Source organism: Ostrea edulis, chromosome 2 (genome assembly GCF_947568905.1).
Source record: "Ostrea edulis chromosome 2, xbOstEdul1.1, whole genome shotgun sequence".
Taxonomy (NCBI): Eukaryota; Metazoa; Mollusca; class Bivalvia; order Ostreida; family Ostreidae; genus Ostrea; species Ostrea edulis.
In genome coordinates this window covers 29279721-29307574 of record NC_079165.1, presented here as the reverse complement: position 1 = coordinate 29307574, position 27854 = coordinate 29279721, and the positions used below count along the sequence as shown (strand labels likewise).

Genomic DNA, 27854 nt, shown 5'->3' with positions numbered 1-27854 from the left:
CACCAGCAATGGTGACGTCTCCATAGGAGTGAAAAATTCAATAGTGGAACGTTTGAATGTTAAGGTCCATGCAAATGAAACACAAGGGTGACTCTTAATTCTGATGTCAAAGGTCAAAGACCCAAATATTACATATCTATATCAATACAGCTCTAGTAGATATGACCTTTAATGACATTTTTGCATGTTAATATGTGTCAAACTTTTATTCTATTTCAACCTAGAATATTAAGGTTCTGTTAGAAAGACATCAATCAAATTAAAATTAGATCCTTTGATCCGCTCACGTATTAGATTGGAAAGACATGGTCCTTTTCTTAAGGACAGCAACTTATTATTGTTATTGTATCACCTGGTCAGATACAATTGTACACAGTATTGCGTGTAAAAAAAATTCTCAACCAGTCGATCAATCAATTTTGAAATAAAACAAGATGCGTTTGTGAAAGAAAATGCTCGCATTTGATAAAGTTCAATTGTCACAAAACTAGATTTGACCATGATTAGTGATTTGAACATTTATCAGTCTTATCGAGTTAACCTTAAACGATTAGTGCATCAAGGAAGAAGTCTTAACTGTGTATAGCTTGATGATAACGTTGTAGACAAAAGTAAGAAATGGACAAAGAGACAGACAGACAGACCGATCTGACCCCCCCCCCTCTCATCGTCGATCTAAGGAACATGAATAATGAAGATCAATGACAAATATTATTTTCGAATACCCCGGAGCAAATCAAGAGCCTAGAGTGAACTGACGTTGTCATTGTGCGTATAATACATTTGTAATCGGAAAGAGAAGAGTGATTGAATAAATGAATTCATACGTATTTGAATATAAAACACTTTAATTTATTTTTTTATGTTTATGAACTATCATGGAATAATTAAGACTTAATATTGTATAAAGGCTCAATCATTTGTAAACAGAACTTTTAAACTTATGGATTGATTATAAAATGATTTACCATTATAAAACTTTAGCGGGCTGAATGATATCTGAAGGAAACGTGTCATTTAATTTTGATTGGCAATTCACAGTGTTAAGATTAAAAGATATATTCATAAATTGATATTGGTTTGAACCCTGTCAACAAATAATTCACAAAACAAGCATTGTATTATATGAATATTTTCAGGTTCATGATAAAGTCTGACATCATATGCTGCGATGCCAATCAAGCATTTGAAAAAGACAACCAAATTAAATAGGGTTAAACTTTGGCTTAACAGCTTAAATTGAATCACGACACATAACTAAACAAACTTTTATCAAGATGGATTACTAATACACGTTCATTGCTGAAAAACAAATAGAGTTGCATATTACCATGTATCATATTTGGAAAAAATGTGCACAATACAAATTATTACGAACAGAGGTCAAGGCCCTCTATTAGCAATACTGACATTGTTAAAATTACATAACGCGAGAAAATAGGCATTGTAAAAGATATTTAAACCTTTAAAGTAATGTTGGTGGGTTTTTATGGCCCCGTAATAGGAGATTCGTGGGCATATAGATTTTGTTCTGTCTGTTCGTTCGTCTGTTTGTCTGCAAGAATTTAACTTTGGCCAGAACTTTTGCATGGATAGCGATATGGTTTTCATATATCACATGTGAATTCCCTTCAGCATCTGTGGGGTGAAGTACTGGGGGGAATCACTCTCATTCGCCACAGATTACCGAAGTCCCAACGTGGGTGAGAAATATAACAGAGAATGGGTCTGTGTTGTTGTTTTTTTTTGCTGAGGATCGAACTCTGATACGACACCTCAGTGTTCTGCCGATCGAGGTAAAGGGTTAACCCACTAGTCAGATCTAGCAAGAAAGCCATGTACAATGTATCTATCACTACTACTTCTTGTTTTTTGTTGTTTTTTGTTTTTGTAATGGTTTCGTGTTCATCATTCTAGGCCCTTACAACTAAGGATGATACACAGTTAACTAAACTTAAAATAAATAAATTTAGGTCCGTTGTATTATTTTTTTTCCATACTTTGGTTCAACCTGAAACACACCAAATGGCAGAGAATTTGATAACTGAAAATTAGATACTGCTGACGATCATGCTCATTCATAACGGTGAATGACAGCGGATTAACGTCATAATAAATATTAATGTCTTTATCATTTCAATAAGTTTGACAATTTAATAACTGTTGACGTTAATATTTTGAAGTGGAGAGTATTCTCAGTTCTTAATTTGTTTATTTGACACGACTCGTTGACAGACTGTCTCTATTAAAAGGAATGCTTCGTTTTCAAAAACTGACCCCAACATATATCTACAATTAAGATTGTAAACGATAAAAAAAACACGTTAAGTCATATGCTTTTCACTTAAATTTACAGAAAAGCTTGTAGTTAGTTTCCATGCCCTTGGTACACAAAAATTCTAGAGGAAATTACATTAAATTAAGCAGTATTGTTGAATGTTTTCACAACGTAAATCAATCGCATGAAATGTATAAATAATTTGAAAATCCATCGGAAGGGTATTTTTCCTCAAATTTATCACGTTTACTAAATTGAAGTGCAACAGAAATGTAAAGATCCACAATTCAAAGGGGAAATTTGCTTCATAAAGTATGTCAGCATGAAGCGCCGCAGTTTGTACCTTCATGTATTTTCAGAAATTTCATAAGTACCCTCTATCATTAAGATCGTTATTCAGACAAAGTTGATCCCCGCCATGTACGTATGTTTTCTTCAGTCATAAAACATGTGGATCATGCTTGGTTCGTTGTATATTGTATAACGTCCCGCTCGAAAAGTTTTCACTCTTATGGAGACATTACTGGTGCCGGTGAAGGACTGCAGAATTCAAGCCTATGCCAGGTGCTTATGGCCTTTGAGCATGGAAGCATCTTTATCGTGCCACAACGGGCCTCGGTTTTTGCGGTCTCATCTGAAGGACAGCACCGTTTTGTCGTCTATTACGACAAGCAAGGGGTAATGAGGACCTATTTTAAACCGGATCCCCACGGGAATGTCTGTCAGGAACCCATATTACTCATGCATCTGTAACAGTTATCATTTCGTTTTGTCTTGACTGGTTAAATTAACTTGAAGCACGAAAAGAGTTTCAAAACTGTCAACTAACAGAAGTAATATGGTAAATTTCATGATATTACATACTTGCTACGCCTCTTGGGGCCAAAATAAATGCCCTATTCCCAATCTTTTCTTTAAAAAATACATGTAATTGTTTTTCTTATATCATCCTATACCCTTATTTTATTTCATTTTATATACACCATATTGCACCAGTGTTATCATTTGAAAAAGTCAAAGCAGTAGATGTATGAAGAAACGACATTAACGATCAATGAGCAAATATATAAAATTATTGAAAGAAAACGTCAGCCCTATATCTTATGAAATCTATTGGTGGTTATTAGTTCTGTGATACATAGTGTGTGTTGCAAATTAATATTAGTACATGTATTAGATTGTAACTGATGATCAATCTCGTACTCCTATAAAGGTGAAGATAACGAACAGTGATTAATCTCACAACTCCTATAAAGGTGAAGATAACGATCAGTGATCAATCTCATAACTCCTATTAAAGGTAAAATAACGACCAGTGATCAATCTAATAACTCTTATAAAGGTAAAGATAACGATCAGTGATCAATCTCATAACTCCTCCAAAGGTAACGATAACGATCAGTGATCAATTTCATAACTCCTATTAGCAATACAAAATAGAGAATTGGGCAAACACGGACCCCTGGACACACCAGAGGTGGGATCAGGTGCCTAGGAGGAGTAAGCATCTCCTGTCGACCGGTCACACCCGCCGTGAGCCCTATATCTTGATCAGGTAAACGAAGTTATCTGTAGTCAAAATCAGTGTGCCAAGAACGGCCTAACAATCGGTATGAAACACGTTAGACAGCATTTGACCCAATAATAGGTTGTGTTAGCACAATTTATATTCATAACGCCATATAATTTGCGAAATGCTGACTTTAAACGAGACTGTTGAAACCCCCGCACCATCTACTTGTTTGTCAGTAGCTTGCCTCCATTAAAATTGATCACTGTTCGTTATCTTCACCTTGCATCATACGCAGAACAAGCTCTTGCGTATCGAAATAATTGAGATATATAAACACCAATTGCAGGCAATACTGAAATATTGTTACCTAAATATGGGAAGTTGACGATTGAGTAGCTGAAATCATCTCGTTTGTCGCAAAGTTGAGTTGAGTTGTTAGTTTACCTTTAATATCTATTTTCAATAAAAAAAAAAAAATTCTGCTTTCTAATATAAAAACAGGACAGCTAACATAGGAGCACATTGCGTGTCCATGTGAATTCCAACAGACTGTTGAAAAGACTTGATCACCAAAGATTACGAAGATATCATTAATGAGGGACCCCAGCGTATTTTTTATTTCAGCCTCAAAGTACATGTGCGTGGAATCAGAGTGGTGTTTAACAAAGTAATTTTTGGATGACTGATCACTAGATATGAATATTTCCGTTTTCCATTTTTTTTGTTGAAGAAGCAACTGTCTATGATATCAAAAAGTCTAGTCTTTAATTTATCGTGAGGAATGGTCATGTAAAGAGTTGAAAAGTCATACGTTATGGTGTTGATTTGAGAAAAGTTTTGCGCTTTCTATAGAGCTAATAAGTGATATATTTTCTCGAGGACCATTTATTTGATGAGAAGTCGACATATGCTAAGAATTGATAATAACGATATTAAAAGTAATGATGTGTATTTAATTATCAACACTAAATAATATATAAAGTTTTGAATACCCCCCCCCCCAAAAAAAACAACCCCACCACACCATTATTTGTGTCTACAAACAGTTCTAAAAACTGAATTATAATATTTCAGTGTTAATAATGGCAAGGTGCAAGTTAGTGTCCAATATAAAAAGGATGGTGAACGCCCCATCCCTTCCCCTCCCAATTCGTCAAATGAAAACAGCATTGAAACATGTGATGACGTGTTACTGCCAGTATACGAATACTCTTTCACGATATCAAATTTTCCGTTAAAAGGAGTATATGTTTATTCCAAGGCGAATTATCTCCAGGGCAATGTGTTACATCGGCTCTACTCTACGCAGATTCGTGTTCACAAAAGTCAGTGTCTCAACATTTTGTCCAATTTCACAGTCTTAATTATAAGGAATGAATTCATTATTTTTTCCTTGGATGGAGGTATACCACAAAAAAAAAAAAAAAAAAAAAAAAAGACGGAAAACTGCTTAGCCCATGATGCAAAAGTTATCCGTCTTTTCCGAAAGAGTTCCGATAGTTTAGGACGCCTTCATATAGATTGATTAAATATTACACAGTTTTCTTTTTATTGCTTTTAATTTTTATGCTTAAATGCTTTGTACAAAGTAATTGTCAACCAGTAAGTTCTGTATTTCCAATCATAGTACAAATTGTCATGAAATAGTATATCGGAACTCTTCAGTGTTGAGAAGGTAAAATATGAAATGGTGGCCGTTTGCAATGGCTTCGAAAATAGCCAACTTGAATTACTGTGGGATTTACACCATGTAAAGGTAAGAAATGCATGTTTCATTGTGATACGAAGTTAATAGGATGTCTAAGGCGAAAAGTTGAAGCGGACAAGAAATTCAATTTAACCCATTTTAATCTCAACAAGCGGCCGAAGTTCAGGCAAGATTTCCCGAATCACTTTATGTGACACTGGTCTGAGATTCGGAAGAGGCGTCAGTCCAAATATCCAGCCTCAACGAATCTCACTGAGATTAGTATATCCAGGGGTCCGTGTTTGCCCAAGTATCTATTTTGTATTGCTTGTAGGAGTTATGAGATTGATCTTCACCTTTCATTCAAAACTTTTCCCCCTGCATTGATATAGAAGCTAGCTCAGGCCTGGATTTCTCGAAGAAAAAAATCTTAAGTCAAAACTTGGACTTCAATTTGAGATTTTACTCGAATTCTGACTGCTCAAATTAAACTTAAACATACCATGATGACTGGTATACAACTCCTGTTGATAGCTGGTGTACATTGGTTTGGATTGTTCTGTTTTAACAACTTAGAAAAGACTCATCTTAGAGTAAAACTCTTCGCTCGCGAAATAGAGTGCATATAATTTGAACAGCAAGACAGTATTACTATAGTTTCTGTGTAGTGTCTTTTTCCTGTAAAATATGGTGTTTTCATCGTTTGTTGTCTCAGTTAAAGTAATTGAAATGTCTAAGTGTACACACGGTATGTATTTTTAAAGATATTTTCTGAAAATGTGTAAACTTTCAGTTTACAATGAATTGAAATACATGTAATAGCAATTCAAGCGTGATAGAGTCGATAATTTTACAGTCTCGTAATCGAAGTATTCCATATTGGTAAAAAGATGTCGACCAAATGCAATTTCAAAGCTATGCTTCTACCAACTACTAAACATAGGTCACATACGTCAACCTATTATGGGAAGTGCCAAGAAGACCCTAGTATGTTCACTCGTTACATTAAGATTACATTACGGAAATGCACTGGTGTACGGTTTAAAAGCGAGCTTCCCGACTACACCGCGGCTAGAATGGTAACAGGGATGAGTACATCACTTCTGTGCTGCTTTCTAAACTCAGTACAAGTTACTACTAACTGTATCCAGAGCACCGCATGGGATGTCACCTGTATATACAATGTACATGTATTTTTAAAGGTACCTTCCGGCGAGATCATTGCGCTCCGAGAATTCTCGGTTTTTAGTTCAACCCCGCGCTCTAACCAAGACGTTTCGATACTCTGGAATAGTCTGTAGATAGTAGGCATGCATACAAAATAAGCCAATTTAGAAAGTGTTCTAAAACTTTTACCAATGAATTGTTTTTATTGACCTGCAATCTTAAGGGTAGGGATACACTTTCATGAATGCAATTTTTTTTCATGTCAGCACGTTTAAGGTTTCTTCTTTAAATTAATTTAAAGTTTCAATTTCTTTTTTAAACAAAAGTTTCATAGTTGCTATTTTGACATTTTTTTTTATCACTGCTTTAGTATGCTTTTGTGTATTTTGATTTCTCTTGATATTTTAGTGTATTCTTGTATATTGCACGATCATTTTAACACTGAAGCGTTTTAGAGCAATTTTAATTATATTTAGTGCTATACAAATGTTGTAGAAACGTGCAAATTATTTTATTCCGTATGGGAGAGACGTAACAAACTGAAAAGTTATTGGGCGAAAATAATGTGAAGTGTTGCACAATAATTGGAGGGTGAACATTGATAATATAAACACATATGTTTACAAGTAATTAACTGATATCCGATATATTCCTTTTCTAACTCGTGCATTATGTAAACAATTATCCAAATTATTCAATTAGATTTGACATTTGTACTATCTCCATCTGACAGGTTTTTTCTAGCCCTCTCTTGTTTCACAACGTAAGTTAGAGAGAGAGAGAGAGAGGGGGGGGGGGGACTGAGCACGCAGCTATATGCATTTATTATATTTGAAGAAATATATCTGACTCATGTTTTTTCTTTTTCTTTTTAATTGACAAATGAAGTTGATAAAGGTTTACGTTGATTTTTCTGATAAGAGTTGATGAACTTTTCACAAAAAATACGCAACGCCCACCTTACACTGCACTATATGTAGTAGAAAGAGGCGTGATATAACGATTTTATACTTCTTGTCTAAATCTCTTTCACATACATTCTAAGGATGTCATAAGGCGGGACTTACGGTATCTTAGTTTCTAATAAGAATGTTGGTAAATAAAGTCAAATGAAAGAATGAAACTGCGTTTTACAAATGATAATAAAGCATTAGAGAATGTTGGGAATATTTCGGATATGACCTTAAAAACAGAGTTGCCATGTTGAAGAACCTTCACTGCAATGACTCTGAGCGTTAACCATACGTCTAAATTTGTGGTACCTCACCTGGTGACGTCTCAATATGAGAGAAAACTTTTCAAAGGGTCATTAAACCATTATAAAAAAAAAAAAGAAACAAAAACAAAAACAAAAAAAACCCCCAAAAAACCCAACAAAAACCCAGATCGAGATTCGTCAATTGTCAGCATTTTGCTATTCATAAAATACATGTATCATGAAAGACAATTTCCCGTGCAATGTCGCCATGAATTGTAATTGTAACCATGAAATGAATTACAATATATGTATTGTTGATCTGATCTTGCCTTCTACTTTGAAATATTTGAAACGTTGAAGTGATAATTTTTTGTTTATTATTTTTAAGTTTCGGTATTTATTTTGTGATGAAGTTTGCAGAAAAGTTTTCATGATGAGTTGTTATTGAAGTGCTTTCTTTCCAGCTAAGGCCCGACATGAACGATGCAGTGATGCTATGCAGAAAGTATGTTGTCAGACACAAAAAAATGTCAGATAATATTGTGCATCACTGGGACTGGAGAGGTATCGTATTAAACCTTTTTATGGTACAAACGGAGCGTAATTGGTTAAGGGACATGGATTTAAGTGGATAATACCTTTATATTTCACTGTATCATAGTAGATATTAAGTTTATTTTACACTTTATTGCTCTAAATGAGTGATGTTAACATATTCGTATCCACCATATTAAAAAGCTGTAAAACATGATATGGTATTTAACCACAACACTTGCTTCCTAAACATTTAATCGAGCATCGTAAACTGGGAATAAAAGGAACAACAAGTATTAGGCTTCAAAGGTAACACAAATACCTGTTTTAAAATGCTATATAATGACTGGACAGATGTGCGGGCTTTCCTTCTTCTCACTCCCTGGGATTTGTAATATCAATGTGACAATCCATCCTCAATATCAAAATCAGAGAGCAAATAACAAACTGACCATGTTACATGTATGAACTAGACAAAACTTGCAAGTTGAAAATGTTATGTTTCCAAAAAGTTTAACGTTATCATTAAAATCTCTAATGCACTTTAAAAAGTTAGTATTGTGAATGAAATATTAAACATATATATTTTTTTTGAAGAATTTATAATAATTTTATTTACAAAAAGTGAAAGGGATTGGGCAGCAGGCATAGCCTATTTTAGCCCTCTCCCAAAACATATATATGTATGTACTTGTAGAGTGTAGAAATCAATAATACAAACTTTCAAAATATCCGATACTGAATTTAAAAAAAAAACCCGATTCTGGTTAAAGGTCATGCATGCCATGAGCCAATTATTTTTTCTAATGACCGTGAAATATATGTTCAGTGTATAGGAAGGATATTAGAAAGTTTTTACCAGTTTGTATGTTTGTACAAGGTGTTAACAGTGTTCAAGTGTCCGTGAGCAGCGCGCTAGAAAATCACGGGCTATCTGGCAGACTATCCGTCAGTTACCTAATTGTTTGTATCTTAAAGTTTTGTAAATGAGTTAAATTTTCTAAAACATATCGTTTTTTGTCATCGACAACCGATTAAAAATGAGCGCCATCGATGTTATCGGAATAGTTTACCCAAATGCCCCTATAATTAGCGGTCTGAGCTCGAGTCGTTCTGACGCCAAAACATGGAAGCAAACATCTAAATACCATCTGTTTGTTCATTTTGTTCATCGGCGATCTTTTAAGGATGTATTTACATGTGTACTAGTAATTCAGCAAAATATCATACATGTGCCATTGTGTTTTCATATATTATAGTTTCAGTATAACAGAAACATTGATTGGACATGATCATTTTAATGTGTATATACATAAATAAATATACAGAAATATATTTTTAACATGAAAAGATATAATCTTTATAATTTATGCTTTTTCTCCCTATAAAAGAGAAATAATGAATAAAATGATTCGATTGAGAGATGTTAATGAAAATGGATGGTTAACGTTGTTCGTAAGCCCCTCCCTCCACACCTAACACTGCAGACCATATTACTGGAGAAAACCACCGGAAGATGCATGGCCAAGAAGGTAAAAGATATCATTTCGAGAATGTGATATGAATAAAAAGTATTCACAATTATCATGATAACTTTCTCTTCTATTATACTCTATTACCAGTTGTATGCAATGTTTTTGCAATATGTAGTTCTATGCACTGCTAGCTATCATGTATATGGGATCGTTTGAAGAAACTCAACTTATAAATTTTCACGCAATGAACTTAAAAAATTTAAGCATTGAACTTATAAAAATCGCATTTACTTTTCTTTTTTTTTTTTACAGTAAGTAAAGCATTTTATCTCGGATTTGTTGTATCGTGTAATATGAAGATGCCACCAAGACGATATCATCCCAATCTCATCTATCATCCATCAGGGATCATTCACTTTTTAAAAAAGGCTAGATCGTTCTCTCTGAAACAGATATGACATACCAGTTTGTTTGATATTGAAAAGCTACAAGTAACGTTGATTCATTTTGTTTGATTACAAATGACCTTTCATCGGGGTAGAATGAAGACCGCACACACAGTACCCAAATGAAAACTGTGTCCGGGTAATAGTGGAAATATACACGTACTTTGTTGACCATTCAGTTATTTCCTTCTTTTATTTTTTTTAATGCGAAATAGAAAAGGGTTTTAGAAATTGTGTACAGAACATCGACTGAAGGGACAGAGACTTAGAAGATACTCTGTAATGACAATATGTCGTCATCAACACTCTAGCTGGAGAATGCCGCATCTCCTGAAATACTGACTCATATCGTCAATGGTATGTCCCACTGGATCTTTGCGCACTTCTGTTCAAATATCTCTTGTGTTTTTGATATCCACTTTCAATGATTTGTATTCAATGCGTCGTACTATATATATAAAAACACTATATCAAAGTAGATGTTGGGTGACTGTTTACTCGCAGTACTTTTCGCTCATAACCTAAACTTATAGGTAGAGTTATAACCTAAACTTATAGGCAAAGTTATAAACTTATAGGCAGAGTTATTACCTAAATTTATAGGCAGAGTTATTACCTAAACTTATAGGCAGAGTTATGATCTAAACTTATAGGCAAAGTTATAACCTAAACTTATAGGCAAAGTTATAGCCTAAACTTATAGGCAAAGTTGGTGTAACAGAACTCCATGTACTCTTTAAAGCAGAGAAAACTGTAAACACGGAATATTTCTTACGCCCTTTCATCAAAACAGCTGCATTACGAATGGTAAATGAATCCTATGCTGATCATTTGACATCTAAACATATTATAATTAAATATAGATATACTGAATGGACTTGTGTGAAATGAAACACATGTACATAAGACTGGTCACATCTCTACACCAGAATGGGGCGTGAAACAACTTACAAATCAATAGTAGCGCCCCTTGCAATAATGCTTTGATGACTCGAACAATAGTCCTGAATTAAGAGTATTTTCTCATTCTAGTTGCCACAAAGGAATGAATATCTCCTTTGATTCTTTTAACCCCAATGATACTCCATACTTTCTTGTTAATTTGAGACTCCGTCCGTTCTTGTTTGGTACTTTTGATAATTTCAGATTCCATACTTTCATATTTCGTATGTTTGATAATTTTACTGTACCTTTCACACTGTACGTTAATTTGCATTTGGTTTGAATAGCAAACACCTTATTCTAAATTAAGGGGGGAAAGACGCACGTAAAGCATAATTTTATTTCTATAAATATATAAATTTTTACATATATAACATGGCTTTTCATTCCAACTTAATAGCTGTACATAGAAGGAAGTAGTGTCCTGGGTACAATAAGGCTGGGTGTCTGCCTGTGGTATAATTCACTTAATGTTGAGGTATGGTCTGGATATGCACTAAAATATGGTCCCATCACTCTGTGAGCATTTGCCAGGTTCGCTTCAGCAAGTAATTCTAAACTAACTGAGGTCTGTCTTTTCCATTTAGTTCTATAGAATGGAATAAAATAAAATATTAAGCAAGGAGTGTTGATGAATATTCATAAGGCAATATGTTTTTTTCTTCTTCCAAAATTCGTCGCAATACATCATAATAAACACTTTAAATGGTAACTAATTTAATTGAAATTGTTTCATTACTGATAAAGGACACATAGCTCTGAAGTTATGATTTACGGAACTTGCCTTCTGTTTTGGTACCACGTCTTGACCTGGGTGTCAGACAGCCCTAGCGTTGTAGCCAGCTCCATTCTGTCCTGAACACTGAGGTACTTCTGTCTGGCAAATTGCTTCTCTAAGCTATTGAGTTGGTGGTCTGAGAAAGCTGTTCTGGCTTTCCTGGGTTTCTTTATTTTAGACATCATTTCGTGACCCGGATATCTCTGCAGGAAGTCTGTAAATAATGAATATTGAAATTTTACCAACTCTAAGGCAAAATCTTCATAATTAAAGAACATCAAGTTGAAAATCGACCTAACTTTCCTAAATGATTTACAGCATTACTCTCAGATTTTACAAATACGTGTGTATGGGTATGAGCATAGGGGGATGGAGACAAACATTTCTTTTCATACCTGGTGAGGGACAGCCTTCTGATATTGGTGATATTGATGAACGTATGTCTTTATCCAAGTCTCTTCTCGTCGCAGGTTCTGAGTATGATGAATGATGATCGTTTTCTACGTCTTTGTTTTCCGTGCACAGAATATCACTGATCATGAAAGACGTCTTCTTCGTGCTTGGCTTGCGGTCAGCAATGTCTCTGGGAGATAAACTTAATCTTCTATCCGATGAAGATCTGCAAGTTCCAGTGAATTCTTCAATGTTCTTGTTCCACATTTCTCCATGGCTTGTATGGGTGAAAGAAAACACAGGCTTCGTTTGGTCATTTGGATAAACAGGATAACTCTTAAAGAATTCCATCATAGCGTAGCTCGATATTGTTGTAAGGTGTGTGTTTTGGAGGTGGAAGTTTTTAATTTTTATATCGTGTTAACAATGGGAAACCAGCGGAACCAATGACAGGCATTTTTGCACCTCAATGTACAGGTATCGGGTTACTGATTGGGAGGGCGGACTCTTCCTGGGTTGTTGCGGTTGTAATTGACAGAAATTTTACACGGATATTTTGAAGAAGAAGAAGAAAAAAAACATTGAAACTTTTAGAAAATCATAGTGATGAAGAATATTCTAGCTTTCTGAGAATCTTAGAAATGTTACATAACAATCTGTTGAAAGATGTAAAGGAGTTGTTCATTTGAATATCAGACACTGCCTATAGCGTAGGAGGTTCATGTGTGTGATGATATGTATAACCCCACCATTTGTTCCTTGATTAGCAAGTATTTCAGCATCAATATTGATATCGTCCTGTCATTTATGTTTTAGTTGCAATATTAATTTCTTGTATATTTCTACAAATTTTAGTAGAGTGATAAGAGTTATCTGCCCTCTATAAAGGTTCGTAGGATATCATGACGAACATATTTCGTAGAGTTCAAAAATCAATTTCAAATTTTTCACATCATTTGAGTATATGATTTTAAATTAATCGAATGCACCACTCACTGCCTGATTTGTCCATGGACAGTAATAACATTTCTAAAAAGGTTAGAAATGATCATTTCATTTTGTTTTGCACTTTGAACATATATATAAATCTTATCATTACAATACACATTTCAAAGTGAATTTGCAATTGCTATCTGTAATCCTTTTACATGATTCATAAACAAAAAGAAAAAAAAAAACCAAAAAAAAAAAAACAAAAACAAAAACAAAACAACAAAACACCGTACGTAACTTTAATTTAGAATTCCAACCCGTTTTATGCTCTCTTGACATCGTATACTTGCACAAGCAAAGACGACATATTTTAATACCCGAGCACGTATCTGACGAATCGATAGGGTCCCCCACACGTGTAGGTCGTATTCCGACTGATCACACACGTAAAGAGAGAAAGTTTTGTGTTCCTGTCAGATGACTTCAGTTGTCAAAATTGCTGTTGCTTATCGCCTATTAGATTATCTTTTCTAGGCGTGTCGCGAGTGCAGAGTTTTTCAGGGTAAAACAATACAAATGTCATGATGAATATCTCGATTAAAAATAAAGGTTGGTTGTTTTATTTGGAGTTTGACTTCCTTAGAAAATGTTTCACGTCGTACATTTTAGGAAAAAAACATAAACACGATAAAGATTAACTCAAGGTATCAGAATAATTATAACTGGAAAAAAAGAATTTAAGTTTATGACACAATGAAGAACAAAATTAAAAAAGTTTGTTGCCGAGATCCAATATTTGATAAAAGAGCCTTACTGATCGAATTGCAATCAGATATGATATGTTAGAAAAGGAATTCTATAATGGAATGGTTTCAAAATTGACTTATAAACGTTCACGATATCATCCGCTGTCTTTAAAATTACCTATCCCCAAATATTAGTACAAGTCACTTGGTTCATAACCGAACTACATGTATTCTATTCAAAGTAACCGTTTCCTCGCTGCCTGAAAAGTTTTCGAGACCAACACCAAATTTGTAAAAAGGAGTTCACAGCTTGCCATGGGTACTTTAAGTGATGTAGTTTTTTATGCAACCCATGTACATGCTGTACATGTAACGTTAATTTACGCGTGACAGCACATCCGTAGTTGTTTTACAGTTTCATAAGGTAAAGGATATCCCTACTGCCAGTTTTTAGATCAACATTTCTACCACAATAAGGTACTGTTAGAAAGATCTAAGATCTGATGGAATTTATTGTGTCTTTTGTTGTCCATACTTTCCTCTGAGACAAATGAAACCTTGAGAGGTTATCTCAGGCACAGAAATGATGCGTAATTACGTGCAAGTCAATACTTCTCTTTATAAAAACAAACCGATGAAAGTGGCACACACAATATAGCGTTAATAACTCCTACACAGGACGCCTTGTCATTTTATCAAAGAACTCTGCAAGGACAATACCGCAATTTAACCAGCAATTATTTTAACCACAGATTTGAAGAAATTTGCCTTTTTTCCGGGTGGCACGCTTCGTTCTTAATCACTATAACCGGATGCTAATTGTGTTCCTTTAGATTTCGGCAATGCTCGCCACATCTGATATTATCGACGTGTGAAATCATTTACACCGCAATTACAGCAAACATCTTTGATTTAAGACAACCATGGTTTTTCTTCCTTAGCAATGGGCGAGGACATGGCGTGCATTTTTTCATTTGCCAGTTAGTTTATTTTTGTACTTTTCCTGCTATATTATTGGAGTTTTTTTTAGAGCAAATATTTGAAATATTGAATTACCCATTAAGATTATCCAAAAACGATTATATTCCATGGTGTATGGTGAACAAGTGTTTGATATGTGTTAAACGATCACTTCTGAATATTATTAATACGGTGTAATAGAACAGCAAATCCATTTACCTCCATATTTTCTTTCATACTGTATCTGTCAATTAATCATTATACTGGACGTAACATTGAGATAAGATTCTTAATCAAGTAAATATATGTAATTACTTCATTTTAGTTATAGTCATTTAACATGAAAGACGTCTTCCGTCATTGTCATTTTCTGGACTAAGTTTTCCAGATATTTTATGGCCACACCGTAAATCATGTTGTTAGAAAGCAGAACTCCTAAACTCTTCCTACAAGTATCCTATATAATTGCAGCATGGACATAATCTCTGCTTGACAAACAGGACATATGAATAGAATTATGATACAAGTATAGATCATTATAACTCACACTATAGACAACCCACCCAGAAGCTCAAGAGTCAGTCTCAATTACATTACCCAGGTGAAAACCGTACTAAGCTAAGACTCGTTATAGAACAATTGTACACAACATAACAATGCTCATAAATGGTGCATTTTGTAGGTAATGTGTTGCTATTGAGGAGAATGTTTTAAAGATCTCACCGTTACTTAGACCCAATCCCCCCCCCCAACCCCCGGTTCAAGAAATCAGTATTAGAAGAATTTCGAACAAACTTAGTTTTCGCCTTATCTGGGGGAATTTTTGCCAAGAAATCTTGTAATGTTTCCTTATTCATTCATCACATATATATGTTTCAATATCTATTTGATGAATATATCCATAGTTAATTCAGTGAATAGTGACATTTTCATTGTAATATATCGGAATAAATTCTACGATCCGCCGCTTAAAAACAGAAGCAATATATTATGAATTATATGACAATATACTTTTTAAAAGAACCATTAGCATGCAAGTTCATATGACTAACAAATACTTAATTAAAAACCCATATCGTTTTCTCATTTCGGCTGTGACATCCTAAAATAAATATAACAGTAAGGGGGAGGATCAAAGAAATAATCTATGATAAGAAATGTTTTTAACAAACAAATTTAGAATACCTCATTGTACTGTCATTACCTTTTTCAAAATTTTCCGACCACTTCAAAGAAATTCCAAAATAACTATGGAATGCAATTCTTATAATGTTCGTTTTTTCATGTTTATAAAAAAAAAAACAATCTTAATTTCTGGTGCAAGTCTAGAAAATTCTACAAAAATAGAGACCAGTGTTAAATATCTTTACCTTTTTGGATTTTACATTTCTGTAGTAATTTGTATTTCTTACATTTACATCTTTAAACAGCCGCTTTTAAAAATATATACCCTTCCTCATTTAAGTGCACTCTATTCCACGTTGGCATTAAGAGTAGCACTAAATTTACCTTCTACACAGAAGAGCTGTCCCCTCGAAACTTGCAGAGAATACGGACTTGTTTGCTTATTTAGTTTTTATCCACTACGCATGTCAGTGTCCGAAAAATTGGTATGATGGATCTAAAGAAACAGCGAGTGGTAAGCATAAACTGAGACCCTAGTATGCTAAAGTGAGTATTGAAACAATGTTTACCTATTTTATGACATCACAGCAATACATGTAGAACCACCCTCAAGTATAATATAATTGGTGAGAAATTGCATTCTCTTTCAAATTGGAAATTAAACTACTGATAGGTAAGACCGTCAGTCATATATGCCACTAGATTGTGTTACATGTATTCTACTATGTTTTTTAAGAATTGTTCTCTCTGTGATACATATTACTATAAATGTAAATAAACTATAATAAAATCATTCATATTCATCCTTGCATACCAGAATTTATCTCGGCCGACCGTGAGGACCAGCGTTTTGATTTTCCTTAAGGAGGTATGCTACACCAGAGAAATTTGATGTGGATGAAAAGTGTAGGATTTGTACAACAATATTTTGAAATTGAAAACTTTCAAATTTACTTTATTAAGTCACAAAATGCAGCTTTACTAGAATGCCCATCTGAATTTTTTTTAAAAATCCCTGCTAGACTCGAACCTGCGATCTACAGTTCGGTAGTTGACGTGCTAACCAACTGAGCTACTCAGATGGGTGATGGCTTTTAAAAAGAATAGGCAAATATTGCTGATATTTATATTTTCATCCATGTTTTAAAAGGAAGTTAACCATTATGGCGAAGTAGAGTACCCCCTGAAGAAGTAGAAAAATATCTCGTGATAAAATAAGTATAAGTGTATTTTGTAAAAAGATGTGACGTTGCAATCATCGATTCATGTAAGCAGATGTGGTGTGGCGTCACTACTGAGTTAATTAAGGGAGTTCCCGGACATTTACAGTACTGGCTTTTATGGCCTAGTAAAAGACCGGATACTCTCTATGCGAAAAAGATCAAATATTTAATAATGGCAGAGAAAGAGCGAGCAAGAATTGCATTTTATCAACGTCAATAAAAACGAATAAGAAAACATGAGTCATGTACACGGTATCTACAAATATACTCATCTAGTGCCATTTCTGTAATTCTACAGTTGAGTTATAACTATTTGTTCTTAACTTTGGAATAGATCTACATGCATTAAAAAGGTAAATTAAGAAAGCAAAAATGCACATTGAGAGTTTGGATGGCGATCTTTTGATATATGAATTGCATTGTATAGAATGAAAGGTGAAGATAACGAACAGTGATCAATCTCATAACTCCTATAAGCAATACAAAATAGATAGTTGGGCAAACACGGACCCTTGGACACACCAGAGGTGGGATCAGGTGCTTAGGAGGAGTAAGCATCCCCTGTCGACCGATCACACCGCCGTGAGCCCTATATCTTGATCAGGTAAACGGAGTTATCCGTAGTCAAAATCAGTGTGCCAAGAACGGCCTAACAATCTGTATGAAACACGTCAGACAGCATTTGACCCAATGATAGGTTGTATTGACGAACTAGATCGTTATAACGATCATAGAATTTGCGAAATGCTGACTTCAATCGAGACTGTTGAAACCCCTGCACCATCAACTCGTTCGTCAGTAGCTTGCATCGGTTTAAAAACTGACTATACGCAGAACAAGCTCTTGCGTATCGAATCAGTTGAGTGATATAAACACCATATGCAGGCGATAATGGAATATCGCTACATAGATATTGGAAGTTGACGACGGAGAACCTAAAATCATCCTTTCGTCATACAGTTGAGTTGTCAGTTTGCCGTTAATGTCTAATTTCAATAAAATATTCAAGTATGAAGCAGAAGTGGACGACCCTGTGGTGTCTTTTATTTCGAGCACACATGGACATATCGAATCAACATATGAATGAAAGTTATCATTGTTAACAGACAAAACGTCGTCGATATATCTAAATGTCGAATTGAAGACCACAGCAAGATATATTTTCTTCTTACGTAGAAGTTTTTGAATAAAATCTGCTTCATATGAATATAGAAACAGGTCAGCCAACAAAGGAGCACAACCCATGCCCATGGGAAACCCAACAGACTGTTGGAAGACCCAATCACCTAAGACCACGAAGACACCGCCAAGGAACCCAGCACAGGCACGGCAACCCACACTCACTCGACCCACCGACTGGGATACCAAATGCGTCCAAAACTGAAGCATAGCTCCGAAGAACCTCATTCCCCGAAAGGGCAGTTGGAGCATAACCACGATTACCAAAAGTGGAATCAACGCCAAACTCGCCCAAAATACAGTTGCAACAATGAGCTCCTCAAACAAAGACAATGTCGCTACAAGCCCTGTCAGCTAGAGCCAAAACATATTCCTCATGTAACCTATGAAAGATGAAGATAACGAACAGTGATCAATCTCATAACTCCTATAAGCAATACAAAATAGATACATGTAATTGGGCAAACACGGACCCCTGGAAACACCCCTATCACTTCTGGTTTACTAAACACAGAAGGATAGATGGTACGTACTATTGTTTTAATATGTTTTATGCGGGATTTTAATATTCCTCTTATGCTTTTAATCCATTCTGACAATGTATCAAGTTTCTTTTTCATATTTAACCCATCGTCTGGCATTATCTTCGACAGAATTCATAGAGATGAAGCTCTACCGCCAATTGAAAGATCGAGGTTCTCTGTATTTAGGACCTTTTAGAATAAGTGATTTGAGGTCCTCATTTTCAACTATATCAGCATCACCAGTAATGACATGTCCACCTGGACTATTATAGTTGAAAGAAGGTGAAGAACAAGAACACGTTGGTGGATTACGTATAAGATGGTCCGGATGCAGCAGTAGAAGCATAGCTGTAGGAAACACAGGGTGCAGACCCGAACCCGAAACAAGTTGGAACACACGACTTAACCCCCCACCGGCATCCATTCCCCTGTCTCCAATCTAATGGATTTATGATGTTGTAATAACTATCATCCAATCCATTTGTACTACACGGATATACAATAAATATGTTCAATTCAAGTGGAAAAAATGAGAGAAATGTGTACCAGTTTACTACAATTCTAATCATATTTATATAATCATATTCATATTTGTTGTAAATCGATATGTGGATTGTGGGAACTTTCTCTTAGGAAAAAAAAAATTCCCCTTCGTGCAAGTTAAATATTATTGTATGTAATTGACATTATCTATTTGTAAATGAAACTTTGCTTTCGTACCTTTTATCTAATGAGTCATCGTCAAGTCATTCAAATTACCCGATATAATTAAGGTATCGCTCTATTTCTATTTCAGAAGAAGGATATTAATTAGTTCACCACCATAGGAGACTAAAAGTGTTAAATATCTTGATATTTGTATCACCACTGTAATCTTAACAACACTCTCCCATAGCCTAAAATGTTCTATACACTTCCAAACAAGTTTTAGTTTTTCGTTAGATAAACCAGGAGCGTCGTTTGATGTGTAAACGCCCTACTATATAATTCAATTGTTGAATAACGATACGGGTAATTTTTTCACATAATTGTCTTCCTAAGGAAATAAATCAGGTCACACATAAACCTAATGCAATTTTATGATAAAGAACTGGGTATATTTTAAACAAGTATTGAATATAATATCATTTTATTCCCTTGCAAAGAAGCATTCTATCATAGTTATTCCAACATCCTAAATGACGGCTGATTATATTTCCATACCATAGCGTGTAGAACAGGAATTTTTTGTTAGACAGTTTTGAATTTTGAGTATGCATGGACCATCATACAATTTTACATTCAACTTTAATTTGGTACAACCATATGGCAAGATAGAAACATACAATTAGTGCCCAAAGCTGTACAAAGTAAAGTCACAGGCCCATAAACCGTAGACAGTAGTTGCTATCCAAAGTAACTCAATTTATCGAAATTCTTTCCAGAAAAACAAAATCACAAAACAACGTATAGGATTTGTCAAACAACATATAAACGTTTCTATATATAAAGTACAATATGTAGAAATAATTCTAATCAGTCTGCAGCCCCAAGACACAGAGAGGGGCCGTATTAATGGGCCAAACAACGCGTCCAGCCCGCGGAAGGCCACAATTAACCATGTTATTTCGTCATGGACTAGAATACAGCTCTGATAAAAAGTATCAAGTGACCTTCGAATATTACTATCATTGAAAGCAGAAATAGATTTAGTTTTTGAATAATTTTAATTGTCGTGGTGTTTCATAGCATTTATACAAAATGTAGCTGGGCCTGAAAATTGTTCATTATTGATTCCTCCAAGTGGACAACATTGTAAATGAATATGAAGACTTACTTCCCGAAACTCATTCCTATTAAATAGAAATAGTGCGTTATGTTTTTATGCTTTCTTTGGAAATTGTTTTTTCAAAAGTATAACAATTACGCGTGCGTCGACCATATATATTTTAGTGTTAATTTTATGTATTTTAAACATTATGATTGATAGAATTACATGTTAAATCGAGGCAGGCTACTGACAAACAAGTTGATCGTGGCAAGCTACTGACAAACACGTTGATGTTACTGGGATAACAACAGTCTCCTTTAAAATCAGCATTTCGCACATCCAGTGGTCGTGATAACGATCTAGTTCGTAAATATAACCTGTCACTGGGTCAAATAATGTCTGATGTACGCGTTTTTCTTGTCATTTGATAGGCTGTTTTCTACACACTGATTTTGACAACGGATTATTCCATTTACCTGATCAATATATTGGGCTCACAGCGGGTGTGACCGGTCGACAGGGGATGCTTACTCCTCCTAGGCACCTGATCTCACCTCTGGTATATCCAGGGGTCCGTGTTTATCCATATCTCTTAATTTTGTATTGCTTATAGGAGTTATTAGATTGATTTCTATTTGTTATCTTCACCTTTTCATGTATCAGTTTCATGAAATCCTATACCGTCTGATGTCGAGTATTGATTTTTAGCCATTTGAAAGAAATGATGGGAAATGGTGTTTTTGACGTCGTATGTAGTACTCTTTCTTCATTACTCTGAATGGAGGTCGGAAGGGACGGAATGCTGCACCATTGCGCGTAGTTTGAATGATAAGACATGGTGGGATTTGCAGTGAATTACCGATTTATTCTTGGACTACATTCGATGTCATTTTTTTCTGTTGTGTATTGTTGAACCAATTTTACCATAGTTAATGTATTTTGTGTTTTATTTGTCGAATTGTTAATTTGTTTAACACATCTCTTGGCATTTATAATATCTTAAGCATAAGAGCATAGTCTTCTTTTTTTTGTTTTTGTTTAACACATCTCTTGGCATTTATAATATCTTAAGCATAAGAGCATAGTCTTCTTTTTTTTGTTTTTGTTTAACACATCTCTTGGCATTTATAATATCTTAAGCATAAGAGCATAGTATTTTTTTTTGTTTAACACATTTCTTGGCATCTATAATATTTTAAGCACAAGAGCATAGTCTTTTTTTGTTGTTGTTTAACACATCTCTTGGCATCTATAATATCTTAAGCATAAGAGCATAGTCTTTTTTTTTTGTTTAACACATCTCTTGGCATTTATAATATCTTGAGCATAAGAGCATAGTCTTGTTGTAAGATGATTTGTTTTGGTGTTAAATACCCTGTTGTCCTTTATTTCCTCAATATATGACCACTCTAATTCCTGACAAAGGTGTTTTGTTTATTTTTATAATGGAGGTATGCTTGTGTCAAACAGAGCATCACCCTACCAGCTATACATAAAATACACTAAGGTATGAACTGCCACGCTCCACGTCAGCAGACTTCTTTATCACGCTTCACGAAAATTATGCCAGCAGGAAACGTCGAGTTCATACCATATGCATTTTCAGAATTGATTTTTATTTTTTTATATTCATATTATACAATCATTTTTGTTGAAATTCCCAGTCGTTAAAATAGATTGATTTTTATATTTATCAAGATTCATAAACATATTGTTCACAGCTGCAACGCAATAATAGGGAAATGGCTACTATTACAATTCATAGAGATATCAAAGGCAAAAACATTGGAAACATGAAAATATGTACTTAACAAAATAAAACAGTAACTAGGTTTGTCTCATCTTCCAGTCTGACTAAAGCCTTTCCTAATAACACGGAGGAATACTACACCAGAGAAATTTCATACAGTGGAGGATATGTACAACAATATTTCAAAATGGAAAACTTTCAAATTTACTTTATGAAGTAAAAAAAAAATGCAATTTTAATAGAAAGTAATCTGAATTTTTAAAAAAAAAAACAACCCTGCTGAATTCTAACTCGCGAGCTGCTGATTTACCTCCTGAGGTACTCAGCTATACAATCTAAAATCAATAGACAAATATTGCTTATATTTGTATTTTCATTCCTGTTTTAAATGAAGTCAGCCATTATGACAATGTAGTATACCTCCTTAATCTTTTTTTCTGTGTCGTGCATTCCTGTTATGCAAAGAAATATAAAAGCAAAAACGACATGCAAATATGCACATATCAATAGTGTCGATGTAAAAACACACAAGTCAGAAGTATCGATGTAAGTTTCTTTCGTTCCGCATTATTTGCTAAATTGTGCACGTAGGTATCTAATACTAGAGCCATTCTACAATTGTTTTTTGAAATGTTGATTTTTTTTGGCTTTGTATTAAAAAGGTCATAGAGAAATCTTTCGCCCTGGAAACTGTATTAATATTGAGACGATAAGCAAGTTTTCTTTAATATCTATTTATATGCTTAATTAAACTTACAGGGGAAATCATACACAATGCATAATATTAAAACAGTCCGTCTCTTCAAGATAAAGATATATGGTTTATCAATAAAGCTGATTATTTTTAGATACTTTGTGGTGAAAATTATGGACGAAAAAGTATTTCTTACTCTGTTTATTTGAATAAAAGAAGAAAACTTGAGAAAACATTATCAGATAAAATTACATTCAGGTACCTAAAAGATATGGTATCAATTTTCAGAACGCAATTTAGTGAAATGTGAAATTGAGGAAATAATCAGCACGCAACAGGGTGTGATTTCAAGAGATGCATGTACTTTTATATGATATTCCAAAGTTGACACAACGAGAATTTATTTAATTAAAAGTACTCAAACAAATACAAGAGACTTCAATAAACAGTACGCAATATTCATATTCAGGGTTTCGATGATTTTTTTAAACAGGACTGTGTAAATGTTTTCTGGAAAATACTTTGGAAATTTGTTGAACGACCTATTAAAGTATGATAATGAAATATTCTTTCATATCACAAATATATGGTATTGTAATGAGAAGGGCGATGTGAGGCTGCATGTAATATTGCATATTCGAACATTTTATGAATCTAAAAATGACATGTACATGTATATCAAATCACGAATATGGAGAAAATGAGAAAATCGGCACTTGCTGGAGCGAGTGGATTCTATTTTTACAAAAATGAGTCTCTCTCTCTCCATTTTTGTTATCGTAGTGATTATCATGGTGTATAAATACCAATATTTTATTACCTATGCCGCTAATCATGGTTAACTTTCTCTTTCATGCCCAAGCACTAAACGGTTTCTTTCAAAATCAAAACGTCAGAGGAGGCCTCTTCAATTTCGTGTTTTTATTGTCTAATTAGATGATTAACGTCTAGCAATTAATGTTTATTTATAAGTTTTATTCGTAGTACGAGTATCATACAATACGAAGAACCATGGCTTGAGAAAATATTGAATTTGATACATTCTTGTTGTCAAAATTGACAGGAAAACAAGCATTTAAGAGGTTTAACGACATAGTGATACACATTAATTAAAGTGGAGATCCTAATTATCAGCGCAAATTTCACATGAGTATCACGTTTAACATTTCATTTGTAAACATCTCGTTGGCACTAGTGTCTGTATGAGAGCCCTCTACTAATTGCCAGTAAATATTATAGCCTATTTAAGTGTTAAACTTACGAATAAAATTGGATCACGCACAGAACAGTGCGAACTTTTAATAAGAAATACAATTGGTAATTTTTGAAAGTCAAAAAGGCTAAAAGTAATACTCCGTCGACGCTTCTATTGTGCTTATTTATTGAATTGATGTCGTTTATAACGATGATAATCGTTTCAGGTAACTTATTCTACATAAAAGTGACAATTTTTCGCTGAATGAGGAAGCTATGTTAATGGGCTGGGAATGTGGGTAATTTGTTTTGAGGGCATTGAAGTTCCAGTCAGATTCCAGACTCGAAAAATGACATAACGAAAAGTGACCAATTATAATCATTATCATTTTTCTGTGTTTTGTTCTTCACGTTAGTCATACTTTTGGATTTTTTTTCCTTTTACTCAAAACAGTGTGCTTTGTGTTTTGTTTCATGCTTCCATGGCATTTTTAATCGTAATTTTACGTATTACCATATCTTTTTACTAAACAGGGAAATAAATAAAATTTAAGGCAAATTTTGAAGTTAAAGTTGATTTTCTATTATTCTAAAATCTTTACGATAATTATGATTACAAATTCTTATTCGCGACAGTCTGGCTTTGCATTTTTTCCAGCATGCAAACTTGTGATACGTTATCAAATCTGTGTTACTACATGTTAAACCCAACAAAGCGATCTTCTGATTGTCATTAAAGTGTCGATTTTAGCAAAAAAACTGCCACCAAAAAGGAGATTAAATGAAGATAAATGGCATCTTTGAAATTTATCTCCATGTCTATCAATACCGACTGTAAACTGAAACATTACGTACAAACAAACCTTTCATCAAAGGCCAGTAAATTGACAATTCAATCACCTGAACGAGTTCGGTAAAGTGAAGTATGTTGAGACGAAGATATGATAGATTGTCAAAATACAAGCCGATGCTTTGTGTTTCTGTTTCTTGCGAAATGGACCAAAGGAGACAAAATACGATGGGGGATTTTCGTCTTACGTCTCAATGTATCAGGGGGGTCATCTTTGTTACCCCCTGCTCCGCATACTGATGCAATTAGTGATAAAAATGTTCTCATGTTGATATAGAAGGACGGGAAAAACGAGAAACAGCAACGCAACTGTTGATGTCTTTTAAAAAATATAAGGTGTATTGCTCAGTTCTTTTCCGATAGAGAAAACTATAAACTGCTAAATTTTACACCTCGTTACAATAAAAGAAAATGTGCCTATTTTGATGATTATATGCATGAGGCATTTTCTTTGCTTTAATTTCACAAGATGCTCTCAAAATAATTTTGAATAATTGTACTGGAAAATCATTTTATTTTATTTTTATTTTTTTGAGAGAGAGAGAGAGAGAGAGAGAGAGAGAGTAACTGGTACCCTAATTTCATGTTAATTTATTTGAAAGAATAGCAATAATTTCATAACTTGCAATCGTTGTTTGTGCTTCATCTAAAATCGTTGTGATGAAATAAATTAAAACAAACTCAGTAAAAAGCGAAATCAGAATTGAGAACTAGTTTTCATTAAATAAATTTCTAAACATTTATGTTTAATACCAATCGGTGAAATTTCTAATTCTACAAAATTCAATTGAAGGAAAACATCTATCACACTAAATGTAAATTATGAAATTATTATATCATATGAAAAGGGAATTTGATATAATTATATGCTCTCATATGCTTTAATGTAATTCTCTAGTAGCTTCTGAATTTTTTAAACTGGCCCATTTACACAGTTTGCAGTGACCATAAATCCCGTGTGATTAGCTGAAGGTTTTGTCGATAAGTAACGTATTGTTAACGTGTTAACGTTATCACAATAACTGTTTAGAAATATGAAAAAAAAAATATTTGAAAAGATATAATGTTGAGAAAAAAAAAACCTTTTTTCAAATGATAAATGTTTCTGTTTAGATCAAAAAGCTGTTAAGATATCTTCTAACGCATCAACGAAACATAACTCAACTTTCTTTTACATCTCGGATTGGGAACAACACCCAATCACTCCATCTAAAATTGCTTTTGGCAACATTTAAACACTCTTGTTTAGCTAACAAACAATGTTACTATGGAGCAACTTAACCTGAATGACCTTCAAATTTTTTAGAAGCATCTTCCGCGGTAACATTTATAGATAATATTCATCGGATTATCTGTCTGGGATCGGGTAGGATGCTCATATAACGAACACTGAAACCGCGCAAGATGGAAAGATAGCTGAAAAACATGGAAATTATCGTTTAGGCCACGTAACATTGAAAATAAAATTCGTCGTGATTTCTGTTTTGGACTTCGAGAAGATTATTATTTCGTGTAATGTACTTCGATAGTCATCAATTTCAAGATTACTCCGATCGGGTGTAAATGCAACGAATGATCTTACATATTTTAACTCATTAAAGGTTATCGGAGAGAAAATTTAATTACAAAATGCATGGTATATGGGTGGCAATATGTAATTATGCTTATCTACTACTAGTCCATAGCTCGTTTGCCTGTCGTTTAAAGTAAAATGTCAGTGGATAGCATAAGAATTCCTGTTATGGATTAACTTGTAGAGTATATTTCAAAAACAAAATGAGGGAGTAACTCAGTACCTAAACTGAATATCGCAAAAGTATGATTCTACGTCAGAACGTCTACAAGTGTGTAAAAAGAACTTAAATGTAACGTCGTTGTGGTTATGAGTCCTAAAAGACATGAATATTGTTGCATATCAGTGCACAAATTGTAGCACTGTTGATATAAAGAACATTTCTAAAAAGAAATACCATGTGTTCGTGTGTAAAAGACCACCACCACCACCAAAAAACAAAAACAAAACAAAACAACAACAACAACACAAAAAAAAAAAAACAACAAAAACACAACCCCCCCCAACAACAAAAAACAAACAAACAAAAGCAACAACAACAAAAACACACAAATATATATAACTATATTATACATAAGGATGTTTCTATGAGGATTGCATTATTTTAGTTCTGTTGTTTTTAATGTTTTTAAGATATTCTTTTTTCTCTTTATGGATGTAATACGTTGGATTCATTTCATCTACATTATTTCAAATAATTGTCACATGGTGGAACGTCTATATGTATACTGGATGTCGTGGTGATCTTATCCCCAATTGGAAGATGTCTTGAAACATAGCTCCATATATATTATTGCAAAAACAGATGTATGTAAATTTATTTTTTTATACACGTACCTTAGTAAACTATAACACAACACCCGATACGTGTTGAATATAATGGTTTATCATAGATTGATAAATCTGTGTATACCAAAATCGACATGTAAAAATAAACACTTC

The 27854-nt window shown here is 33.9% G+C and overlaps 1 protein-coding gene across 1 annotated transcript; it reads right to left on the bottom strand.

The window, feature by feature from the left end:
- Positions 1 to 11566: 11566 nt before the first annotated feature.
- On the bottom strand, positions 11567 to 12825 carry LOC125678707 (barH-like 1 homeobox protein). The gene is made up of 3 exons (XM_048917354.2): positions 12414 to 12825; positions 12025 to 12232; positions 11567 to 11829 (listed from the first exon to the last, which is right to left on the bottom strand). The coding sequence occupies exons 1-3, from the start codon at positions 12763 to 12765 to the stop codon at positions 11634 to 11636; spliced, it is 756 nt and encodes a 251-aa protein (XP_048773311.1). The 5' UTR covers positions 12766 to 12825; the 3' UTR covers positions 11567 to 11633.
- Positions 12826 to 27854: the final 15029 nt, after the last annotated feature.